General features: G+C 38.2%; 1 protein-coding gene and 1 pseudogene across 3 annotated transcripts in view; one reads left to right on the top strand and one right to left on the bottom strand.

Moving 5' to 3' along the window:
* Positions 1-24,082, bottom strand: part of RBBP5 (RB binding protein 5, histone lysine methyltransferase complex subunit) — a 31,304-nt gene extending 7,222 nt beyond the window's left edge. Inside the window, exons 1-13 of one of the 3 annotated variants that reach the window (XM_033092948.1) lie at positions 23,939-24,082; positions 15,779-15,804; positions 14,738-14,910; positions 7,918-8,058; positions 6,962-7,124; positions 5,315-5,424; positions 4,156-4,275; positions 3,914-4,067; positions 3,746-3,817; positions 2,982-3,099; positions 1,742-1,811; positions 1,128-1,357; positions 279-356 (exon numbers count right to left, since the gene is read on the bottom strand). In XM_033092948.1, coding sequence (XP_032948839.1) covers positions 279-356; positions 1,128-1,357; positions 1,742-1,811; positions 2,982-3,099; positions 3,746-3,817; positions 3,914-4,067; positions 4,156-4,275; positions 5,315-5,424; positions 6,962-7,124; positions 7,918-8,058; positions 14,738-14,910; positions 15,779-15,804; positions 23,939-23,957 — 1,474 coding nt within the window. In that variant the 5' untranslated portion in view covers positions 23,958-24,082. Of the gene's footprint in view, positions 1-164; positions 357-1,127; positions 1,358-1,741; positions 1,812-2,981; positions 3,100-3,745; positions 3,818-3,913; positions 4,068-4,155; positions 4,276-5,314; positions 5,425-6,961; positions 7,125-7,917; positions 8,059-14,737; positions 14,911-15,778; positions 15,805-23,938 lie in introns of all 3 variants that reach the window. The other 2 variants (XM_033092950.1, XM_033092949.1) reach the window with 2 other exon arrangements.
* LOC117014763 (60S ribosomal protein L37-like) lies at positions 6,182-6,475 on the top strand (annotated as a pseudogene).
* Positions 24,083-24,554: the final 472 nt, after the last annotated feature.

Raw genomic sequence — 24,554 nt, 5'->3', positions numbered from 1 at the left:
CCAAATCTGGTTTAGCCTGCCCTTGTTAGTAGCTTAAAACTCAGAGAATACCTGCCACAAAAAGGAGGGAAAGAAGGAAAAAAATGCTGCAGTTAAACCAAGTCAGGGGCTGTACAAAGCAAGGCCACGAAGCAAGCCAGACAGTGCTCCCAATGTGTCCTTACCTGTCAAGGGCTGGCTGAGTTCCGCCTGCACTTTACCCTTCGCTGATCCTTCCAGAGGTAAACCTCTGTCCCCTTTGTAGAGTTTCGGTTTAAATGGAGAATCTTTCTCTTTACCTTTTGATCCTTTAGGCCGGCCTGCTTGCTTCTTCTTGGATTTGCCATCCCCCTTCACACCCAGTAGTGGATGGACTTCTGTGAAAGCACAGACAGGCATGGAAAAGAATCCATACACCACCAGTCCCGTCACCCCAACCAAGCACATGGCATGCCGCCTACCCACTAACCAAGAATGTTGTCCTTGTGACCCAGACCCACTGATACAAGGAGAATATTACTTTGTTCATTATTTATAAAACTATAAAAGAATGAAATTAAGAAATAATTTAGGTGCCAAAGGGCACCCATGGCCTATGTGGTTTACACCAAGCCAGAGCTGCTCTAAATGGAAAAAGGAGCTGAAGGACACACTGATACTATGCACACCAGGCAGAGCAGGAATGTACACACGCACAACATCATGTGAGAACAGGAAGGAAACGGGCTTTGGGACCAGAGGCCAGGGTAAGAATCCTGACTCTACCACATGATTATAAAGGCTTCCAGAGTCAGACTGTGAAAGTAGGTAGGAAGAATGAAAGGATTGTCCAAGTCTGACTAGTACTTTACCGCATAATAAAATCTCGGGAGGGGGCGGGGGAGAAGAGTGGCATAATGAGACAAAGTCTGAGCCAGATGTCAGAAGACTTAAAGTGTGTCAACTTAGGCAAAGTACTAAGGGCAGAATCTCCCCATTCTGAAAGAGAAGAGAAAGCACAGGAAACCATCACAAAGTTGTAAAGTACTATAAAAAGACTCCTGGGAAAATTTCTTTAAGGTAAAATCACCCAAACAGGAAATTACCAGGTTGTGCTAGAGAGTAAAAGGTGGGTCTATAAGGCAGCAGAGAGAAGATGTGGCTCTTACCATCATTTGGTACTCCTTGAAGTTCTATATTGGTTGTTTTGGGTTTCTTCTTAGGTGGCTGGGACCCATCTGCTGAAGACTGCCTCTTCTTCTCTGAACTAGCCCCTTCGTCCATCAAGGAAGTTTGGACTGCATCCGGTGGGGGGCCATAAGGATTTTCTTCTGGGTCTTCTACCTCAGGGGCAATGGGTAAATACAATAGAGCCTTTGAATCTTCCAGCTCTTCATCACTATTTGGAACAGGATCAGACAAGGGATTGGAAAAAAGAGACAGTTGCTTAAACCATGAACCCTTCCTCTAGGGCAGAATCACCTACATTAACCATAAGCAACAGGTATGGATCTAGAACTTTAAGAAAGCCAAGATGAATAAAAGGGAATTAGACACCATGATTAATAAAATCAGTTGTAGTATTAAATAGTATAAGTGAATTATTTCAGTGTCTTAAGACTTTCTATACAGAAGAAAGGCACTCACTGCTTGTACACCAAAGCAGCAATCTCTTGGAGCTAAGATAGGTGAGACTCGGAAGGGCCAGCCCGGGGAGCTGACAAGTACAAACCGGAGATGAGGAGGAGGAGCATCCCGAGGCCTGGCTCCCTTGCCAGCTCACCTGCTACAGAAGGCAGCAATAGGGTCCACACTAGTGACATCCACTTCTTCGTCCTCAGCAGCATCAGCCCCTGCAGGACAGAAACACAGCAGAGGTATGATTTTCAGAAACTGAAATTCAGAAGAAACAAAGGAGGAAAACCAAACAGTTCGTTTTACTCAATAATTCAACAAACGGGTGCTGAATTTCCACCATGTGCTAGCACAGGGTCTAGAATGATGACCAAGAAAGTTGGGAACAGGTCTTCAGTAGAAGCTTCACAGTCTAACTGGGGAGACAGACATAAATGGATCATTTCAATTCAACACAGTAAGTGCTACAGTAAAGGTATGTGCAACGTGCTAAGATGAAAGAAGGAACAACTTATGTGAAAATCTGGGAAGGCCTCACGGAAAATAATCCAATAATACCAACACAGTCCAGAACATGCTGCACCCCTGGTGGGCCTCCTAAAACACATGAGGCACCAAATTATTTAGTATCACAAAATGGGGACCAGCACTTTCAAGCTAGAAAGAACCAACTTCAATCCCAATTCCAATTCTTTCCATCAAGGGGCCCAACAGTCAATGATCTGTGGCATTCATTACTGACAGTGCCAACTGGGCATTCACACACTCTAAGCTCTAGTAGATAGAAAGCCCTGTGTTAGACACCATGGGGATAAAAAGACAAATCTTTATTCTCGAGGAGCTTCCTATCAAGAAGTTCAGAAGACAAGAGACAGTATCAGCGATCACGATCATAACAGGAATTAACATCTGAATGCCTTATCACAGCAGGCACAACTGAATGCTTTCTGGGAGTTATCTCATGCATTGCCCACAACCCTCAAAGGCAGGTTCTATTATTATCACTATTACTATACAGCTGAGGACATTCCTGTTCAAAGAGCAAGTATTTTGCCCAACGCAGTCTGACTCCACAGCCCACGCTCTTTACCTTCACCTTACTGACAAAGGAGTGACAACACATGACACAGCTGAGCACCCAGCATGTGTGGGTGCTCTAAGTGCTGCAGGTAAACCCTTATTTAACCATCGGCAATTAATCAGGAACTACAAAGTGAAATGTTGAGAGCTGCTGAGCCCTAGTAATAACTTACGCAATGCCTTAGTAAGAAAAAAGTGACATTTCAGATAAGTGATGAAATAAATGTCCAACACAAATTAAGAATGAATAATGAACAAAGCGATCATTTCTCCTTCGGGAAATACTATGTGCAACTGAGAAATATTACCTGTCTGCTCGGGCTCACTCTTATCTTCATCTTCAATATCAAACTCTGATTCCCTTTCCTCATACTCTACGTTTTCATCCAACTCCTTGAAGTCTGGTGCAAAGGCACTCCAGTTTTCCTAGGCCGCAAAAACAAAATATACACTACTACTTAAACATATGAGAAAACAACAGTCTATAATGTGGACATTAATGCTTAAGTGAAACATCTGAACAGGAAAGTGAGTCAGAATTCTGAGATCAAATTTGGCGGATAATAAAAATTAGGTATCTATAGGTTTTACTATCTTAAGGTATTTCCTATTTTAAACATTTCAAGTTATTATTAACTACAGTTCTTTCATAAATAACCGTCATCTTCAGTCTTTTTAAGATGTAATTGTGAGTTACATTTCCTTATGAATACACCTGATTACACACATAATTAAAGGTGTTCAAAATAAAACCAAGATGTAAAACAGAAACTAAGCTAAAAGTAAGAAAAGCAAAAGAAAATCTATCTCAGTCAGATAAGAAACAGAAAAATGTAACTAACAGACCACTAGACTTTTTTACTGGAAAAGAGAGCTAATAAATCAGCTTTGGCCCAAGACCACCTCATCAACATAAAGCAAAGGTAGATGCACTAAACCTATTTAATCAGGTTATAAGAATCATTTGCAAAAGAAAGTATATAAGGGAATCTGTAGCTTACTATTTGTAAAATTCTCTGATAAAAAGAAAGGGTATCTAGTTTTAAAGTAATTAAACCAGAAAAATACTTACTACTTGATTTTGTGCCCAGATAGATACCACTCCACTAGAAATGGAAGCTATGATGGGTCGAACAGGATGCCACTAAATTTAATGAAGGAAAGAAAAATGAGTTCTAAGAATGGATCCAAAATGTTCTGTATTATGTAAGTAACAACAGCAACCTCTCAATCTACTCACAGCTACATCCAACAGGAGTTCTCCTCTCGTCCCGTGGAGAATCTTCACCAGGTTGCCTATGCTCTTCTCCCAGATGTACAGGGCATGCTGCCGAGCTGAACCTGCTACTATGTACTCCCCATCCCCAGAGAAACAGCATTTCTTCCACGGGGTCCTTAGGACAAAGAAAGTACCCAAGGAGAACTAGAACCTGAGCCCAGGTCATGAACTAATCACATATTCTTCTAGGTTGTGATACACACCTATTTACCAAGTCCTGTAATTTCTGCATGGGTTCAGGCTCTCCATCTCTTCCACAGGTTAAGATTTCTCTGCCATCATAAACTCTGATTATTCGATCTGCTGTGTTAATTAAAAAGCAACTACAGAAAGGAGAAAAATATCAACCCCAAAGGTCAGAAATCTGTTTCCATTAACATTTTCTATCACTACCTGTTACTCAGAACAGTATCATAAAACAACTATAAACTGGGGAGAGACTGAGTAAAGATCTAAGTAATAGACTCAAATACTTATGTGTCCACTTGTCACATTCCAAGCAAAATTTAATTTGAAGTGAGAATATATTTTATACTTCCTGTGTATCCTTGAACCCCGTATGTGCAAACTAACAAACTTATCATCAGTATTTGATTGAGATCCAAGACTTCAAAATTCAAACCAGCTTACTGAATTCACAAGCATTCAGTAAATACTTCATTTCTCTGGACCATTTTATACATAATATAGTCTCTTAATGAGTTCATAAACCATTTCATTTTAAAGTGTTCAACTTTTTACTATAATTACACTGGAAATCTGTCTGAAATAAGTTATTTCATCACCTTCCTCCAGACTTCACTGACTCAACTTTCCTTCATTAAAGAAAAGTTTGAGTATGAATGTCCTCTAAGCATGTATGGGTGTTTCTATACAAAAGAAGGTGACTGTTACCTCTCTTACTGACAACCTCTTCATGTTTTTGTTGCTGTCTTACTTCTAGCTCGGTAACCAACAGAAAAACATCTGAAAATAAAAGGCTAAATAGGTTTTATGTGAGTAAAACATGTTCAGTTACTATGTAAATTCTGTGACATCGATTCTGATTATAACAAAAATAGCTAAGCTTTACCCAGTGTTAACCAGATGCCAGGCATTTTAGCTCTAAGCACATACCTACCTCTCAGATATCCTTTCTGTAAAGGAACTGCCTGATAACTTCCAGATAAAGAAGATTTGAATGCTGGTTCAATGCAGTAAATTTTATGCATTTAAGAACCAGATATTGACAGTTTCCAATAACTATATTTTAAGTAAACTTTTAAAAAATTTTAAGTAGAATATACACAGAAACTGCGAATCTCAATGTATTTTTGCATCCTACTCAATTTTAAAACTGTCCCTAAAAAGATAAGGTCTCACCTCCCCTTCCGGGCAAATTCTATGGACTTTATGGCCGTGGTATTGCTTGTTCCAGTTGTTACTCTGAAGGAAGCAACAAGATCCTGAGAATCTGTTTTTAGGACCAAAATCTAAAGTTTAAAAGAGAGAAAAAAAAGTATAAGTATTCTGATAACTTAATTACATCTGGCTTGTTTCTAAAAGTGGGCAGAGACTGGGTAAAAATATAAATATCTCTATTCCCATATACTCAACCTGATTAACTAACTGGTATTGCCCTTCATCTCTTCCAATAAACAACAGTGTCTTCATCTATTCTTAAAATACAATGCTTAGTGTTATTCACAATAATCAAAAAGTGGGAGCAACCCAAGTTTTCATCAACAGATGAATGAACAAAATGCAGTATATACACAAAATGGAGTATTATTCAGCCTTGAAAGGGAGGGAAATTCTGGCACATGGTGAGCACAGATGAATCGTAAGGACATTATGCTAAGTGAAATAAACCAGACGGAAAAAGACAAATACTGTGAGTCCACTTATATGAGGTACCTAGAGTAGCCAATTTAGAGACAGGATGGCTGCCAGGGGCTGGCAGGAAGGAGGGAACAGGGAGTTATTATTTAATGAGTAGTTTCAGTTCTGCAAGATGTAGACTTCTAGAGATACGTGGTCGTGATTTGTATAACACTGAATATACCTAGTGCCACTGTACACTTAATGGTTAATATGGTAAATTTTATGTCGTATTGTATATGCTTTTTACCATAATTTAGAAAAATTGCCCCTTTCTAAAGTAGGCATGAAATTATACTAGCCCATCTGCCCCAGTCAAAAAATAAAAAAGTCAAGATGCCTATTAGAGGTCTCAGCAGCAGAAGCACGATGACGAAGGGCACGTCATCGTTCGGAAAGCGTCGCTGTAAGACACACACATTATGCCGCCGCTATGGCTCTAAGGCCTACCGCCTTTAGAAGTCTACCTGTGGCAAGTGTGGCTACCCTGCCAAGCGGAAGAGAAAGTGTAACTGGAGTGCTAAGGCTAAAAGACGAAATACCACTGGGACTGGTCGGATGAGGCACCTAAATATTGTACACAGCAGACTCAGGCATGGATTCCGTGAAGGAACAGCACTTAAACCCAAGAGGGCAGCTGTTGCCGCATCCAGTTCCTCTTAAGGATTTCAACGATTAGTTGTGCAATAAATGATTTGGTTTAAAAAAAAAGAAAAGATGCCTATCAGAACTGCAAACTCTAAGCTTAAAAGGGACCTTGAAGCTCACCTAATTTGACTTCTTACTCCACAAAACTATAGAATAAGCTGGCCTGAATTATACAATATTTACAGAACTAGGCATTTTCATCAGCAGTATTCCATTTTATAATATAACTTTTAAATTTTATAATTTAATAATGGCTCTTTATTAGTAGCATCCAGTAAAAGCCCTTCCATCTTTTTCTAGGCCACATAATCTCTGACCACCCTAAATCGAAAGAACAGAAAATATTATTAAGCAAGAGAGAAAAACAGGCTGCATTTGCCACAGGTAGGAGGTATGCTTAGTTCAGGGGTAAAAGAAATTTCAAAGGAAGTAGCACAAGTACACATGAAATGAGCCCATGCAAGGCTGACCAAGGCTTATTTCACCAGCTTCTAGGCTTACCTTGCCTTTTGCATTTCCTGTATAGATATATTCCCCTCGTCTATCAAAAGATGCAACCACATTCAAGTCGGAGTCATCGTCTACTGGCAAAACAACATGTTTGGAATCTGAAAGGGTCAACATGACAGGAGCAGATTTCATGGGACACACGAGAACCTTGTTCCTGTTTAAAAATATGAATAGTACATTGGCTGTTGCTTTGGTATCAGAAGGCTGATTCTCTTGCCGTTTTCCCTGATCACTATCCACTAGCCTCATCAATGCTTCCAGCCCAAGCAAAAATAGTGAAAAAGCCTAAAAATCTAAATGTCTAATAATAGAGAAATAACTGAGAAAAGTTATGGGAGCCTACCTTGACAAATAAAATGTAATCATTACAAATAAAGATGTAGCAAACCAGTAAAATATGTATGAAATAACATAAAAAAGCAAAATACTGATTAAAACCATGTAAAACATACATACCAATATACATATGCATAACATGCATATTCGTGCTTTGTGAGCTATAAAGCACTACATAACAAACTTTATACATAAAGACAACTTGACTAAAAGAGAACCCAGAGAAATGTAGACATGTTATATCTGCGGAATGGAATGATGGGTAGCTCTTTTTCTTAAATGCAGTTTTAATATTAAATGATTTCCCCTCTACTAAAGAAATTCAAATAGTCAGGGAGGAAAAGCTCCAGATCAAGGACCAGTCATTAGACCTATTCCTACTTTTGCCCACTTCCAAGGTCTTAATTTTAGCCAGTTTTTAATTATATAATACTCTCCTTAAAATCTATACAGTAGAGCCAACCTGGACAGAAAGATTTTTTTTATGTGGAAGGTTTGGAGATGTGTGCATTTGCCTCCAAAAACCTCAAACTGAAATTGTCACGAGCCTGGAGCTAACCCATATAGAATTAGATCCCACCCCAGGAAAGAATAGCTCAGATTAAACATACTGATCTCGTGGATGATACTGGACTTTTAAGATGGGTGAAGGGAATCGAAACCTCTGGTCGCAGTCGCCTGAAAGAACGTCCCACTGTGACACTATGTTATCAGTGGAAGCACTCACGAGCTTATGACCATCTCGACTCCAGCTGAGAAGAAAAAAAGGGTAACTTAGCCTATATTCTAAGGTAAAGTACCACTCTTATGCACAAAAATGCGTGAGTCATACATATTGCCCGAACTGCTTGGGTCAACAATCTTTTTTTTTTGTTTAACATATACTCAAATTCACACCAAGCTTTCCCACCTAAGCAATAAGAATGTTTTCATGATATTTTTGTATCTAGTAACAGAAGCTCTTAATAGCTCAAGATCACACTATAAGTGGCTCTGTGAAAGGACAGACTCACACATGTCAGAAGAGTCTACAATCAGCGAGCCCTTAAGTGTTGAAGTCACAAAGAACAAAGTTTTATCCCTAGGGAGCGGGGAGGGAGTTTCTCAACTTTCTGAGGTTGTCCCTGAAGTAGCACGTTCACGGCATAAACAAAACAATAAAGATCAGAATCTGTTATTTAAAATAATTAAGAAACGAATTAATTCCTCCTGCTAAATACAGCTAAGAATCCTGGAAATTATACATAAAACAAACCCCAAAAGACTGAAAGGCAGAGAGACAACTGGCTCGAGATTGCAGAATAGGAGAAATGACATAACAGTGAGTTCCTTGGATGTTCTTTTTGCTTCCTATGTCCCAGACAGGGTGATGGAAAAGCCAATAACACAGTTAACACCAATAGACACATACACAAAAAGCCTCAAGAAGAGACTGCTTTCTCTGGCCGAAGGACCAAGAAAGGACAAACCAGACACACAGAAAACATTTAGGCAATAATCACTCTACTCCAGCAATCACCACAGAAAAAACTGCAACCCCACTCCATCCCAGTCAACAAGGTCTAGACAGAGTCTAGACTATCACTCTTGCCTAGTCATAGTAAGGCACCCTTCCCTGCTAACTGGTGTCAGAGAAAGCTCGGTGGAGAGCCCGACCTTCCAACGCCACGAAGCGTAATGAAGCCAAGTTAGAAACTTGGACTTCTAACCCACGGCAATAACAGGATGGCACCCTCCCTTCTCCCTGGTACAGTATCAGAGGAGGCCTGCTAAAACAGAAGATTTAAATAATAAATAAACGCTACAGTCTTACAACATAATACCCAAAATGCCCAAGTTTTGACTGAAAATCACTATCAACCCAAGGAAAAAGAAAATAACTTGAATAAGAAAAGATAATCAACAGATACTAACAGAGATGACATAGATGTTACAATTATCTGACAAGGCTTTTAATGCAGTCATCATAAAAATGTTTCAATGAGCAATTGCAAACATGCTTGAAACAAACATAAAAACTAGCAAGTCTGACCACTGTCACCCCAATAAATTTTAATTAAAAAAGAAAAGAAACATCCAGAAAGTCACAGCAAAGAAAATAAGAACTAAAACGGGAATTTTAGAACTGAAAAATACAATAACTAAAATTAGAAACTCAGAGATGAGGGCCGGCCCGGTGGCTCAGGCGGTTAGAGCTCCGTGCTCCTAACTCCGAAGGCTGCCGGTTCAATTCCCACATGGGCCAGTGGGCTCCCAACCACAAGGTTGCCGGTTCAACTCCTCGAGTCCCACAAGGGATGGTGGGCAGCGACCCCTGCAACTAAGATTGAACACGGCACCTTGAGCTGAGCTGCCTCCTGGATGGCTCAATTGGTTGGAGCACGGGGCTCTCAACCACAAGGTTGCCAGTTCGATTCCTCGACTCCCACAAGGGATGGTGGGCTGCACCCCCTGCAACTAAGATTGAACACAGCACCTTGAGCTGAGTTGCCGCTAAGCTCCTGGATGGCTCAGTTGGTTGGAGCGTGTCCTCTCAACCACAAGGTTGCCGGTTCGACTCCCGCAAGGGATGGTGGGCTGCGCCGCCTGCAACTAGTAACGGCAACTGGACCTGGAGCTGAGCTGCGCCCACCACAACTAAGACAGAAAGGACAACAACTTGACTTGGAAAAAAAAAGTCCTGGAAGTACACAATGTTCCCCAATAAAGTCCTGTTCCCCTTCCCCAATAAAATCTTTAAAAAAAAAAACAAAACAAAAAATACTCAGAGATGAGTCAGCAGACAGTGAAGAAGAAAAAAATCAGTAACCTGGAAAACAGAATAATTAATCCATATCATCAGAGTCCTGGCAGGAGAGAGAAAAAAGTGGGGCTTAACAATATTTGAAGAAATAATGACTGAAATTTTCCCATATCTGGCAAAATATATAAAACCTACAGACTCAAAAACTGAGTGACCCTCAAACAGGATGAGCTCAAAGAAATCCACTCCAAGACATAGACAAACTTCTGAAAACTAAAGACAAAGAAAAAAATCTCGAAAGCAGCAAGACAGAAACGACACCTTGTCTACGGGGAACAAGTCACATGACAGCAGATTTCTCATCAGAAACCATGAGGTCAAAAGGAAATGGCACATTTTTCAAGTGCTGAAAGAATATAACCGTCAACCCAAATTTATATTCAGGAACGAAGAGGTAAATCAAGACATTTGTTGTCAACAGACCTACCCTAAAAGAATGGCTCAAGAAAGTTCTCTAAATGGAAAGGAAATAAAAGAAGAAGAAATCTTAGAATATCAGGAAGAAAGAACAATGAAGAGAGTACAAATATCTGTAAATAATACAGACTTTTGTCTCTTCTTGAGTTTTGTCATATGAAGCAAAAGTTACAATACTGTCTTATGTGAGTCTCAGTGTATACAGAAGAAATATTTGTGACAATTACATTTATAAACCAAAGAGAGTAAAGAGAGGTAAGGTTTCTACACTTCACTTGAATTGGTAAAATGTCAACACCAGTAGACTGTGGTAAGTTATGTATATACAATGTAATACCTAATAACCACTAACAAGCTATACAAAGAAATACCCCCTAAAATACTATAGATAAATCAACATGGAGTTCTAAAAAATGTTCAAGAAACCCACATGAAGGCAAGAAAAAAAACCAGAGAAATGAAAAACAGAAGAAACAAAAAAAGGAAACCCCAAACTAGTATTTATCCAAATTTTGCAACAAAGAGGAGTTGCTATTGAGGAACTCAGCAGCCGACATACCTCCATGGTTAAAAATGCAGGCTCATGAGTCAGATTTATGCTGAGGCCTAGACATTCCCACCTTCTAGCAGTTTGATCTTCAACAAGTTACATAACTTTTCCAAGCTTCAATTTCCTCACCTATAACATGGGAATAACAATAGTATCTACCAACAGAAGACTATTGAGAGAATTAAAATTCATACATATAAAATTCTTAACCCAGTGCCTGGCACATAGTGAGTACTCAAAAAATATTAGCAACAGCAGCTGGATTGCTCAATTGGTTAGAGCGCGAGCTCTGAACAACAAGGTTGTTGGTTCAATTCCCGCATGGGATGGTGGGCTACGCCCCCTGCAACTAAAATTGAAAACGGCAACTGGACTTGGAGCTGAACTGTGCCCTCCACAACTAGACTGAAGGGCAATGACTTGGAGCTGATGGGCCCTGGAGAAACACACTGTTCCCCTATATTCCCCAATAAAAAAACAAAACAAAACAAAAAAAATTAGCAATTATTTGTGTCAGAGACACAAATAAGATAAATGTATTCTCGGACTCAGGACTAGAGGGACAGAGGAAGGCAGGGGTAAAATGAGGAAGTGAATATGCAGTGATTAAATTCAAGTCTGCACACAAGGACTCTGGTGCTTCTCTTCCACCAGGTCTAGAACACTTGCAGTCAAGCTTACCCCTAAGAAAGGCAATTAGAGGATCCTTTTAGAAAAAGTATACCTAAAAAAGAGGCCTTACAGATGCTGTAACTTGAGGTTTCACAACAAAAAAGCCAGCAGACCACCCAATTTCAGTGGATGATGGGAGGTTAAGAGGGTGAGCTAAAACTCAAACATTGTAATAGGAAATCCACAGATAATTTCTGAAATTCACAAACCAAGAAAACGTGACATATGTATGTTATTTAGAAATATGAAACTACGTATCAAAAGAAATACAAAAAGATGGATGCACACTAAGAATGGGACAATATTGGCAGTGGGAAGAAACAAGGGACTGCTTTCGTTGCTGTTTTTATAAGCTTTTTACCACAATTTTACTACAGAACTGAATGTTAGCTATAATTCCATTTTTTTTCTTTAAACACTTCTGTACTATAATATCTTTTGCTTTCACAGCATGACTGTATTTCTGTTGTATTAGAAGGAAATCTAATTTTAAAAAGTAAATTATAAACAGGTAAAAACTAAGAAGGATTCTCCCATTAAAAATAATAATCCTTCAATTCCAAATTCCATAAGATCAAGAATTAGAAATTATCATACCTTCTCATATCTGACAATTTTATTTCTTTCCAAAAGACAGATGGGTCTTTACTTATGGTATGTCTTAGAATCGTAAAGATCATTTAGTTCTACCTATGGCCTCCATCCAGTGTTGAATTCCTTCTGTAGCATCCCCAAGAAGAGGGCAGCAAGCCCAAGCAGGGACAATATCACTGATAAATTCTTTCCTGAGCAGTCCATCCATCCCTGGGCACCTTTGCTTGGGAGCTCTCCTCTATACTAAGCTAACATTTGTTTCCCTATTGCCTACTAGTCCTGCTTCTACGCCTTGCACCAATTCTTCTGTCTTGTACATGTTAGCTCTTTAATAGTTAAGACAGCTATCAGGCCTACCCAAATCTTCTCTTGGTGAAACTTTGTGTTCAAATATTACACAACAAATGAAATAATAAAGTTATACTCCAAAAAAGGAGGCTGAATTTTAAAAACCCCACAAAATGCATGTAACTACTAATTATAATATATAACTATATTTATATATACCATAAATTAGGGGACAGTTAAATAATTATGATGCCTATATACTATGCGATACTATATATATACATATATGTGTATGTGTATACATAGTGCCAAAAAAATATACACACAGTTTAAGAAAGGAAAAAACTGTATTAAAATTGTAATACTCACTATATACCAACAACGAAACATGAATACAAGTCACGTTTGACTTCTGCAATTACAAGAGGTGCTCAAAGTAGTTACCATCAGAGTCCAGACACTTCTGATTACGGTGAACTACTGCTTGAGCAACGTTGACCAAAGTGTCCACTTGTATACATTTTTTGGCATCCCCAGATATATATATATGTATATGTTAAATAATCTCAAATATCCACTAAATCTCAAATATAGTTCTTGTACAGGACCTATGAAGCTTTAGAACATGCACCTGTATGTATATACACCTCCTCCTTCTAATCAAGAAGTTCTCCTTGCTTTTTTGTGTGTGCCCAATGTCTACAGAACCCGAAATATAATTTATATTCAATGTTTCAATGAATAAATATATGAGAGAAAAACTTTATGCACAAAGACATTCACTAAAGATTATGTAGAAGAGAAACAAAACAAAAATGGTTAAGTAAATTGTGGTTTATCTGTCAGAAGATATATAGCCATAAAAAAGTTTTTAAAGCCTATGCAAGCGGAAAATGTCTGGTCAGTGTTAGGGAAGAGAAAAATAAAACAGAATACAGCACAATTACAAACTCTGCTTTTTAATATATAGAAACATCAAAATTTTTATAGTAGTAATATCTAGGTAATGGAACTACGGGAGATGTTAGTTTTTTTCTACTATGCGTTATTTTCCATAATTTTGAAAATGACTATATACTATTTTATAATAGAAATATACGCATATTTTAATAGGTAGGACTTCTAAAATTAGACTGATGACAGCTGTACAACTTTGTGAATGTATAAAAACCAGTGAATTGTACACTTTAGCTGCGTGAATTTTACAGTATATGAATTATATATATCTTAATAAAGCTGCTAAAAATATATGTATCTGTTTAAATCTTTATTGCAAAAGCATAATAAAAAAAATTAAATGCAAAGGAGCTAGAAGGGACCTAAGAGATCATCCAGGCTGGTGCTCTAATTTTGCATATTAGAGAAAGGTTTTGGCCAAAGCCACCAATTCATTAAAATTCATTAATGGTTAAGCCTAGACTGGGATTCAGGCCTCTTCCCAATCCAGTACTTTATAATCCAGTGGATGCTTCTATCTAGACAAAGGAAGTATGCTACAGCTTAATTAATCTAGATCTGATTAGGTGCTTTTTTTGGCCCCAAGTTCATTTCAAAGAAGTGCTGCCCCAAAATAAGATTTTCTGAAGTAAATATTCTCAGATAGTAAGAAAGAAATCGATGGGAATATATATATAACCAGAGTTCAGATCAATATATGCGTATTTGATAGAAAGCCTTAGTAACATAGCAAGCTCAATGAAGGAATGGACATGCTTGTGATAACTAAAATGGATGGAATTCAAGAACCTGGACAAGGCAGGACTAGATGACTTTCAAGCTTCTCTCCTAACAAAGATTTTTTATTTTAAACGAAAGATCATTATCAAAGATATCACTATGGCTGCGATGTGTAAATATCTCTTTTCAGTATTGAAATATTCTCAGACATAGCCTGACATAGACCCAGAGTATACACTGCATTTCTCATCACAAAGGAGATTCAAGCACAGCATGGATTCAAGTTCTATATAAGCTATGAGCAATTATATTACTAATGGCTGAATACTTCAAACTCTGAATACTAAAATATCTACAATGAGATTGGCAATTACACAAACACCATCCCAATTTAATTCATATTAAACATATTAATACTAAAATTCCTTACCATAAAGAACAGACTGGATGGATGTGTGCACTGATTATTTTAGCAATGCCTCTTGTCAAGAAATCCCAGATGACAATTCGGCCATCATTACAGCCAACTGCAAGCAGCGTGCCCCACCTGTTAAAGGTGCAAGTCAGGGCCATGCTGATACAATCCAAAGTTCCATCAGCTTCCTAAAAATTAAAACGAACACAAGAATATAGACAATAATACCCAAGTATCCAGATTATTTTTTAAAGGTTCTCTACCACCTATGACACTTCTCTTGAATTTAAATTATGTACACCAAAACAATCTCTGTGTGTGTTCTTACACCTATTAAACTGGACAAAATGAAGAAATTTTTATAAAAACTAATAGAATTTTTGGAAACAGATGTGATTATTCCCGTATATTACCACTATAACTTTGTACACACACTCTCAAGGGCAATTAGGCAAAATATAATAAGATCCATTAAAAGAGTCTTTTTATTTACTCAGTAATCATAGTTTTGGGAATTTATCCCAAGAAAAGATAATTTAAAACAAAAACCCTGGAACAGCCTACATGTGTAACAGTAGGAAAGTCAAGTAATTTTATATTAATATCAAGCCATTTAAAATAACTATAATGACTACACTGAAACATATTCCAAGTATTACAAAATATTTTTACATTTAAAAATGTAAAGCACACGTAGAGCACACATACTGATTATTACTATCTAAAAACATTGACCAAAACTAGAAAAGCACACAATCTATGTACAGGTAGGTGATGGTACTGTTTGTGATCCTTCAAGGTCTTTATTTAATTTAAAGGTAAATGAACTATAAGATATATAACATTATGGAGGCATTTCCAGCCAATATTGCCTGTCTATTCCCCCCTGCTCAAAATTAAACATTTAGTTCCATATTATAGCAAAAGATGTATCATCACATTTAATGTTTCTGTTGTCAAAAAAAAAAAAAAAGGATCAAAACACATTTTTCCACTCTAACACAAAAGCTAGTGAGGTACCATGTTCCTAAAATCACAACAATACTATCCTCTTACCTCTGGATAATTCTGCCCAAAGGACTCTGCAACAAAGCAAAGAAAGAGAGTTGATGGAACATGTGCAACATCCCAGGGATCTCACAGCTCATGAATGGTGTATAGCAGTGGTCTGCAAAGTGTGCCTGTTGAACTGAGCCCTTTCAGGGACTCGAAGGTCACACCTATTTTCATTATCACACCAAGATGGTACTTGCCTTTTTACTCTCATTATCTCTTAAGTTTATATAGGAGTTCTCCTGAGGCTGTACGACCTGTGGTATCACAACAGAGTGAATGCAGAAGCAGATGTGAGAATTCTGCCAACTTCGATTTAGGCAAACATTACAGAGATTTGTAAAATAGTGTCATTCTTCTCACGAAATATTTTTTTTTAGAAAATGTTATTTTTCATAAAAATGTTAATTTATATAAACATGTAATAGAATTATTATGGTTATTTTTAAATAACAAACTTTTAAAAATAAAATTAGTCAAATTATCTTAAGTCCCAACTATTCTCTAAAAACTTTATTAACAGCAGTGAACCAGTAGTGAACCCTTACTAATAATAGCATTTAGGCTGTAACATAATCTGATAGTTGGTTAAACACACAATTCTTTATATTAATTTCTTAAGCAAACAACATTTTGGTACAAGCATCCCTGAATGCTTCTCCTACATTGAATTTGGTATTTATCCATTAGTAGTAATAAACATTTCAGCCCCAGATGATGGTATGATGATCCTGCCTGCTTGTCAGAAGTTTAATTTCAGCAGCAGCGTCACCTTTGTCAGTATTTACTTCTAAAGACTTTATTACAATGATTTTTAAACTATACTCTGAGGTCTACAGATCCAAGAAAGTTGTTTTATGTATAGGGCATCTAAGTAAGATTTCATTTAAAAAAGGAGTCTACTGCTTTAAAAAAGTCTGAAAACCACTTTATTACAATTTGTCCGTTATAAAAACTAATAGAAAATTAAAGAGTGAAAACATTAAAACTTACCCCCCCCAAAAAAACAAAACAAAACAAAACACAGGCCCTACAGTTAAGAAATCTAAAAGAAAGATGAAACTCAAGGTAAATAATTGCCCAAAAGGGTAATTACCTTGATTTATCTAATGTGCACCAGACTTATAGTACTAGCTGATAACATTCAATTATGAAAGAATAAATACTGGAAACCAGATCAAACAGGTTTTTTTAAAAAAATCGTTTAAAGTTACTGAATACATATAATAAGTTATAATTAAAAAAATGATAGTTTCCTCCCTGCAACCCACCTTGGTGAGTACCCAGGTAAAAAACTTCCATATATTTCGTATATGCCTTATGTATTTCTCTATGCTTATGGTTATTTGTTTTTTAAATAAATACTACACATATTATGTGACTTGCTTTTTTAACAATATATTCTATACATCTTTCCAATTAACAGTTAAGATCTATACTCATAGTTGAGAAACAAACAAAAAGGAGATATTTATTTAAAAATTAAAAACAAACAACAACCCACAATCTAAAAATATAAAGTACTCAGGAAGAAACAGAGTGTGACTTGCTGTGTTGGGAGAAGGGAAAGCCACACATAAGATTGAGAGAATCCAAAATCCAGGGACCATTTTAACGTATGATTAAATGTATGAGTAGCACCCTTCCCTGCTAACTGGTGTCAGAGAAAGCTCGGTGGGGAGCCTGACTTTCTTACCCACCAGGTGGTTAATGAGGACCCCCACCACAGTATTAGTGGAGGCCACAAGGGGAGCAAGAACAAGAACCAGTTTCTTCTTTTTTTGAGGGTCATCCTAGTTAATAAAGAAGTTTAGAGGCGCATAAAGAGAAAGTGACATACAAAAAGACTAAGCTAGTTAGGGACACTTTGGTTCAAGGGCCTTTTGCAAGAATGTTGTCAAGCAGGGTTATGGGGAGCACAAGGCCATATGTAAGGAAAAAAAGGTTAATAAGGAGGGGCGGCCAGTTAAGTCAGTTGGTTAGAGCGTGGTGCTGATAACACCAACGTTGCTGGTTCAATCCCCACATGGGCCACTGTGAGCTGAGCCCTCCTTAACAAAAAAAGGCAATAAGGAAGACACAGGACATGTAGGAAGAAAACTATAACATTTTAGTTAACGCCATAAAATTTAAACAAATGAATAGACAATCTACATTCTGGAATGGGAAAGCTTAATGACTTGCTCCAGAAATCAATACATTGTATGCAATTCCACATGGATTAAAGCCAAATGTACATTTTTTTCCCTAAATGTACTGTAAATATCACTGATACATGATAATGGTGGCATTTTAATTTAGTGGGAAATTTATTTATTATACAGGGATTAAATTTTTATAAAGCCAACACATACAACAAAGACAACCGACTATCCATGTGGAAAAAAAAAGTTACAATTTCTCGTCATGTACAAAAAGGAGTTTCAGGTAAATTAATGTTTTTTAAAAAAAAATCTTAGAAGAAAATCTAGGAGACTACATGCATAATCTAGGGTGGGTAAAACCTAAACCAAGTAAGGAAAAGCAAAAGAAAAGAGAAATCTTTTTGATTACATAAAAATTAACATTTTGCATATACAGTCAAGATTTAGGAAAAAATGTGCAATGCAGATGACCGATAAGAGTTGATATCTATATCATAAAGCATGCTTATACATCAACAAGGAAAGAAAACAACCAAAAAGAAAAGACAGTAAGTATGAATAAGACCGGGTCTTATATTGATTTTTGCTCCAAAAGACGCATTAGAGCTGATTGTGCGGCTAGGTCTTATTTTCGGGGAAAGAGGGTAGATTGAAGACAACGAGCTGCGTTGAGCTTCTGGAAGGGCGGCTGGATGTGTCAGTTGGTTAGAGTGCGAGCTCTTAACAACAAGGTTGCCGGTTCAATTCCCGCATGGGATGGTGGGCTGCGCCCCTGCAACTAAAGATTGAAAACAGCGACTGGACTTGGAGCTGAGCTGCGCCCTCCACTAGATTGAAGGACAATGACTTGGAGCTGATGGGCCCTGGAGAAACACACTGTTCCCCAATATTCCCCAATAAAAATTAAAATAAAATAAAAAGAAAGTTGTAAATAATGTATATAAAAAAGTTCTATACCTGAAAAAAAACAAAACAAAGCCCTAACAACATATATGTTTAAATGCATATGAGCAAGGAAAGGGTACAAATGGATAACTCTAGACAGTCATCACTAGACATTTATCATTTGGAGAAAGGGAGAAAGATTAATTTTTCTGCATGCATATTTGTATTGTGTCCACTATTGTGATAAATATGTATTATATTTGTTAATTTTAAAAGCATGAAATTAAAGAACATAAATGAGCTTTCCAGGCTTAAAATCCCACTAGTTCACCATTTGTTTGAAGTGCTCAAACCTGCATTTATCTTTAGCAGCTACAGCGTATTTAATGCTTATGTGTCAGACTCTGCACTAAATCCATCTTTATGTTATCTCACTCAATCCACGCACAGATGAAAAAAGTTGGGCTTAAAGGTTGTCACTTCCCAAGTTCACACAGTTAAAAACTGGCAAAATTGGGGCCTGACCCAGAAACCATACAATCTTGCCCAAATTTGACCTCAAGGTTACCAGTCTATGATTTGCAAAATACACCTTCCCTTTATTGAGAGTCAGAATTTGCCCATCTCCTATTCTTTCAGCAAGTCTTCCTTTTTCTCCCCAAATCTCAAAGATGACCAAGTTTATTCTCAGGGCTATGTAAGCTCCTTCAGGGCCAAGAAATGTAATTCAACCAAGAGAATTGAGTTAAGTGACCTCCCTAAACTCTCTACCCACTGAGGGCTTATCTTGGCAACAACGAATGTTCACTTTACTTGTTCCAAAAAATCATCCTTTTCTCCAGAGAAGGCAAAGAAAAGTTAAGCATTCCAATTTCCCTTTGCCTATAAAGCTCGTAATAGGCACACCACATACTTGTTGAGTGTTGCCTGAATACTTTTGGAATTATACCATCCAGCCCAACCAAGCAGAAAACTTCTTGCCTCTTCACATTCCATGTACAGTTAAACCTTTTCTAGTTACCTTTTTTACAATCTTGGCCTCCAATCACATTAGATTTCCTGACACTATCCTTCAAAGCCTGTGCCACCCTCACACGTTCACCTTCTGCTGTATGCCCTTCTTTGTACAGCAGGTCCTTAACATTTCATTCAATGTCATTTCATTATAATGTTGATGAGCTGCTGTAGGAATTTAACTTGTTTGTATCAATTAGCCCACGATAAAATTGGTTTCGTTATACTTTTGCTTAAATCACAGAACCTATCAAGGACATTGAGGACTTACTGCACGCCTTTCAGAATCTGAGTTTAGATTGCTTTCAGTGCAATCACATTAGTTTCTTCAAGTGCCTCCTCCTTTTTTTCCTATTAGGATCCTTTCTCCAAACTATCTTTTAGCTTTCCAGGCCTTTCAGGCCTTCTGCCTCCCAGTCTCATGACACGAGGTAATGTCTATTCTCTAAATTGCTAAACATCCCCCTTCTTACAGACTTGATTATCATGACCTCTCAACTTTATGGACCTTTCCTCCCAATGGTCCTATTAGTTATTTTCTACTTGCCAACCAATTCTTCCCTATTGTAACAGTTAGATCCAGAGTACCAGTTTCCATTCTGTTTCCTCAATCTAACAAGTGATGACACCGTTGGTGGAATTTCTTTTAGAGAAATGCAACTTGCAGGCATCTAGAGAAATGATCCACCACCCCATCCAATGTCATCACTACCATAATTGCTACATTTCCTAGGCTCCAGTCTTGCCTCACTCATCAACCCTTCACAAAGCTGCCACAGCCAACTGTCTAAACCCGAGATCTCATGATGTCACCTACCTGCTAAAAAATCTCCTTGCTAAACAATACACTAAACTTGTAAGTATAATTTTAAAGAGCATTTTCAATCTGACCTCAACCAGTATTTTCCAATTTATCTTTGGCTAACTTCCCATCAGCACCTCACATAACCGGCCCTGAGCACCACTGCAGACTACTAACCATATCCTGAACATACCACACACGTTCATGCCCTCAGAACATTTGCCCCTATGTACTTTGTACTGGTCATTACCTCTCCAACTTGTCCCTCTGGAAAACTCCTACTCCATCTTTAACTGTCTGGGTTAAATGGTACTTCCTCTGTAAAATCATCCTCAAATTCTACTGCCAACCCCAACAAAGCAGAATTGCTCTTTCAGCTGGATTCCCATAATGTACTCATTTATATGGTTCCATATTATACAGTTATTTGTGTTTCTCTCCTCCTAGCTCTATGTATTTATCCAGGGCAAAGGCTGTATCTTATTTCAATATTTTTCCAAAAAAAAGGACCAAATCCACTATAAATGGATAAATCAATTTAGTGATTACATCAGAAGATATCAGAGGACACTTAGCATAACAAGGATTAAGTATAATTTGAGAAACTTATATGTGTATGTATATATAATGGGTTTTGATTAAAAATGTATTTGTATTAGGGGGTGGGGGGTGGGAGACGAGGGTAAGGGGAATCAAATATACGGTGATGGAAGGAGAACTGACTCTGGGTGGTGAACACACAATGTGATATATAGATGATGTAATACAGAATTGTACACCTGAAATCTATGTAATTTTACTAACAATTGTCACCCCAATAAATTAAAAAAAAATGTATTTGTATTGTGAGTTGCAGGAAAAATAAGTTTGAAAAACTCTTATTTAACTTGGTATCTCCAGTGCATACGGCCTGAAACACAGCAAGGGCTCAAAAAGCGGTTGCAGAAGTAAAATTAGTACCTTGAGTGTCCGTATTAAGAATATATATCATTCATTTTCTATATCTGGCCACATATCCTTTAGTATGTACGCACAATCACACTTCTATTCCTTTCTCCTTTTTTCTCTGCAATCACTGACGTTCCCGCTTTAAAACTCAACCATTTCCACAGAGATTTATCTTTTTGGACCCAGCCTTCTTTTAAATTGTCTAACCTTCCTAAGTTTCACGCTCATGAATCTTCTGTATAATGAAAAACCACCTGTCTGCTTTAGTTTTTAAAAATAAAGGTCAATCCTTTCCTTCCATTTTGTCTCCCACACCTTCCTAAAATCACTATAATCTGGCTTCCGCTCCAGTTGCTGAGGGGCCCCAAGCTGCACACGGACTTAGCAGAGCAGGCTTTCTTTCTCAGCTTTCAGCCTCAACTACTCTACAGTTGGCTTCTATGGAAGACACCACACCAACCTGCATATTCTTTCTCCCTCTACATGGATAAATACGTGGAAAGCACTCAAAAATATGCCCAGCTCATAGTAAGTACCATATAACCGTTAGTTAATTTATTATCATTTATTCTTCCTCGTATTCCTTAAATATATGTAATTGTCCAAGATTCTATCCTCAGCAGTTTTCTTTTCCGCCCCTCCCACTTTCTCCCTTGGTCATCTACTCACAAGGTTTCAATTAGCTCACCTGTAGGAGGATAACAACTCTTTCATAAATCCAAACCTCTCCTGAACCCCAAATCCACACTCAACATACCCAATGCTGTCTTCTACCAATGTCCTAAAATGTTTATCAGTAGTACCACTATTGGTTCCCATCATTTTTCACTTCACTCTCTTCACCACCACCACCACCACCACTACTACATGCAATCAATTCTCAAATTCTATCAACTCTACCTCCTCAATGTCTTTTCAATTTCCTAGCTCAGACCTTCTTTATCACTCACTCTAGCATTCTGAAATGGTTTCACACCCTCCAACACCCAACTAAACAATGTTGTCAGATAAATCTTTTTTAAAAACCATAGCTCCATAGTTCTGATTGAGTTACTTGCCAGGTCAAAACCCTTCAATGGATCTGCCCTATCTTCCTTAAAAATCACAAACTTTTCAGCTGGGCATTCAACAGCCTCCACAAAATTGAAGGCACCAGCCCCATCTCTTGGCCTTCTCTTTATTCACAGTACCCACAATCTGGCCAAGCAGGAAAATTCTTTAGGTCTTCCTCAATGACTGACATCTTAAATCAAATATATTCCTAGTAAGCACTCCTCCCTGTATCTTCATACTTCAGTCCGTCAGGATTTTACCAATCTTAAATGTCCACTCAAAACTCCAACTCCTCTACAGGCTTTCAATTCTTGATTACTTTTCTTCCTCTGCCCCAAAGATATTCATTCAATCTTCTAAATGTTCTTATCACTTGGTAATGAGTCTTAAATGCCTGTCTATGTTCACACATTATGGATATTTACATATCACTTAATTCCCCTGCATAAGAAAAAGCTCCCTAAAGGTACCGACCAGTTCCTAAATATCTTTGTAGCCTTTTGGACAGCCAAACAAGCCTTCTGGATTTTTTTTTTTTTTCAAGAGAAACATAGCCATTAAAGACAACAAGTCATTTAGGAGTTCTGGAAATTTTTCAGATATCCCTAGGCTACCATGCTAAACACCTAATGAAAGCCTAGAAAAAAGAACCTAATTTTTAAACAACTTAGGTAAAGGGTAGGGAGGAAGTGACTCAAAGAGAGCGTGAGGAAAGGCTGCCTCTGTAAGTCACACCTCAGTATTTTACACACCAGTCCTGGTAGTTCAGGAGCTTAAATAGGCAGTCAAGATAACTGGATTCCAGTGCCAACGATGCCATTTACTTGTTTAATAACTCACAACTCGGAGACTTTTTCATCTGTTCAAGAGGGGCTTCAACTAGGAGATCTCCAAGTTCCCCTCCTTTGGCATCCCGTATTTCTACAAAAAGATTTAGCCTCTTCAGGCACCCAAACCCCTGACAAGTCTTCAAAGCTTCACCTCAAGCCTCACTTCCTCAGATTCCTTCTTCTCCAGTAACTCTGGTCCTGCCTACTCTGGGCTACTTCAGCACCTGTGATCCTTGTCATTTAAACCAAGTCACAAACTATCCCTCTCGCTCCACAATTATCAGAAAGCAGCCTTGGGAAAGGCGATGCATTCTGCTTCAGCAGAAGCTGAGCTTTCTCCTCCTGCTGCTACTACGTACATATCAGGAGAGCAAGTGATCCACCGCAGACCTAGGTACCTAAGGTTGCAGCCTGAGTCCCCTCCCGCCGGGATTCCCTATGTTCCAGGACTAAAAGATTCTCTAAGACGCAGCCAAGCTCTCCTCACCCAGCAACTCGAGGTTCATCCCTGAGGACTCTGGCCGCCGGGTCTCAGCTCCAGTGACGATACCTTTTCCCCACCTGCTTCCAAGACTGCGTCTAAATAGGGAGTTGCCGCAAATAGCCTGCCGCTACCTCCCGAGACTTTCTAGTTTAGAAGACCCCGCGGCTTCCGCTTTCTTCCCCCGCCTTCCTCGTTCGTTTCAAGTGGGCTGTCCATATATATGCCTAACCAAAAAGAAGAACAAATTCTCTCGAAATCATTTGTTTATGATACTTATTAAGAGATAACAATGTTATCCTCACTTCGTGTTTTAAAACGTGCAAGAATTTGAGGCCATTTTCTCCCAGGACATGTAAGTGAGCTAGAAATTTCAGGCATTCAGTTAAACTACTTGTGCTTGCTACGGTGTGTGTTCGGCGGCGTTGTCCCGGCGGGCTGCATCAGAAACCGCAGGAAAAGTTCCGGGCAAATAGTACTGACAAAGGTACTTTTTAAGGCAAATAGTACTTTTTAAGGCGCGTACTCACCTGTACATATGTAGCTAGCTAGCTACCGTGTATCTGTCTGAGTCTCGTGGAGATTACTTCACGTTTGTGAAGATATGCCATTGATCCCACAG

This window comes from Rhinolophus ferrumequinum, chromosome 22 (genome assembly GCF_004115265.2).
Source record: "Rhinolophus ferrumequinum isolate MPI-CBG mRhiFer1 chromosome 22, mRhiFer1_v1.p, whole genome shotgun sequence".
Classification (NCBI taxonomy): Eukaryota; Metazoa; Chordata; class Mammalia; order Chiroptera; family Rhinolophidae; genus Rhinolophus; species Rhinolophus ferrumequinum.
The sequence above is the reverse complement of the archived record's forward strand: the minus strand, read 5'-3'. Positions and strand labels throughout refer to the sequence as shown.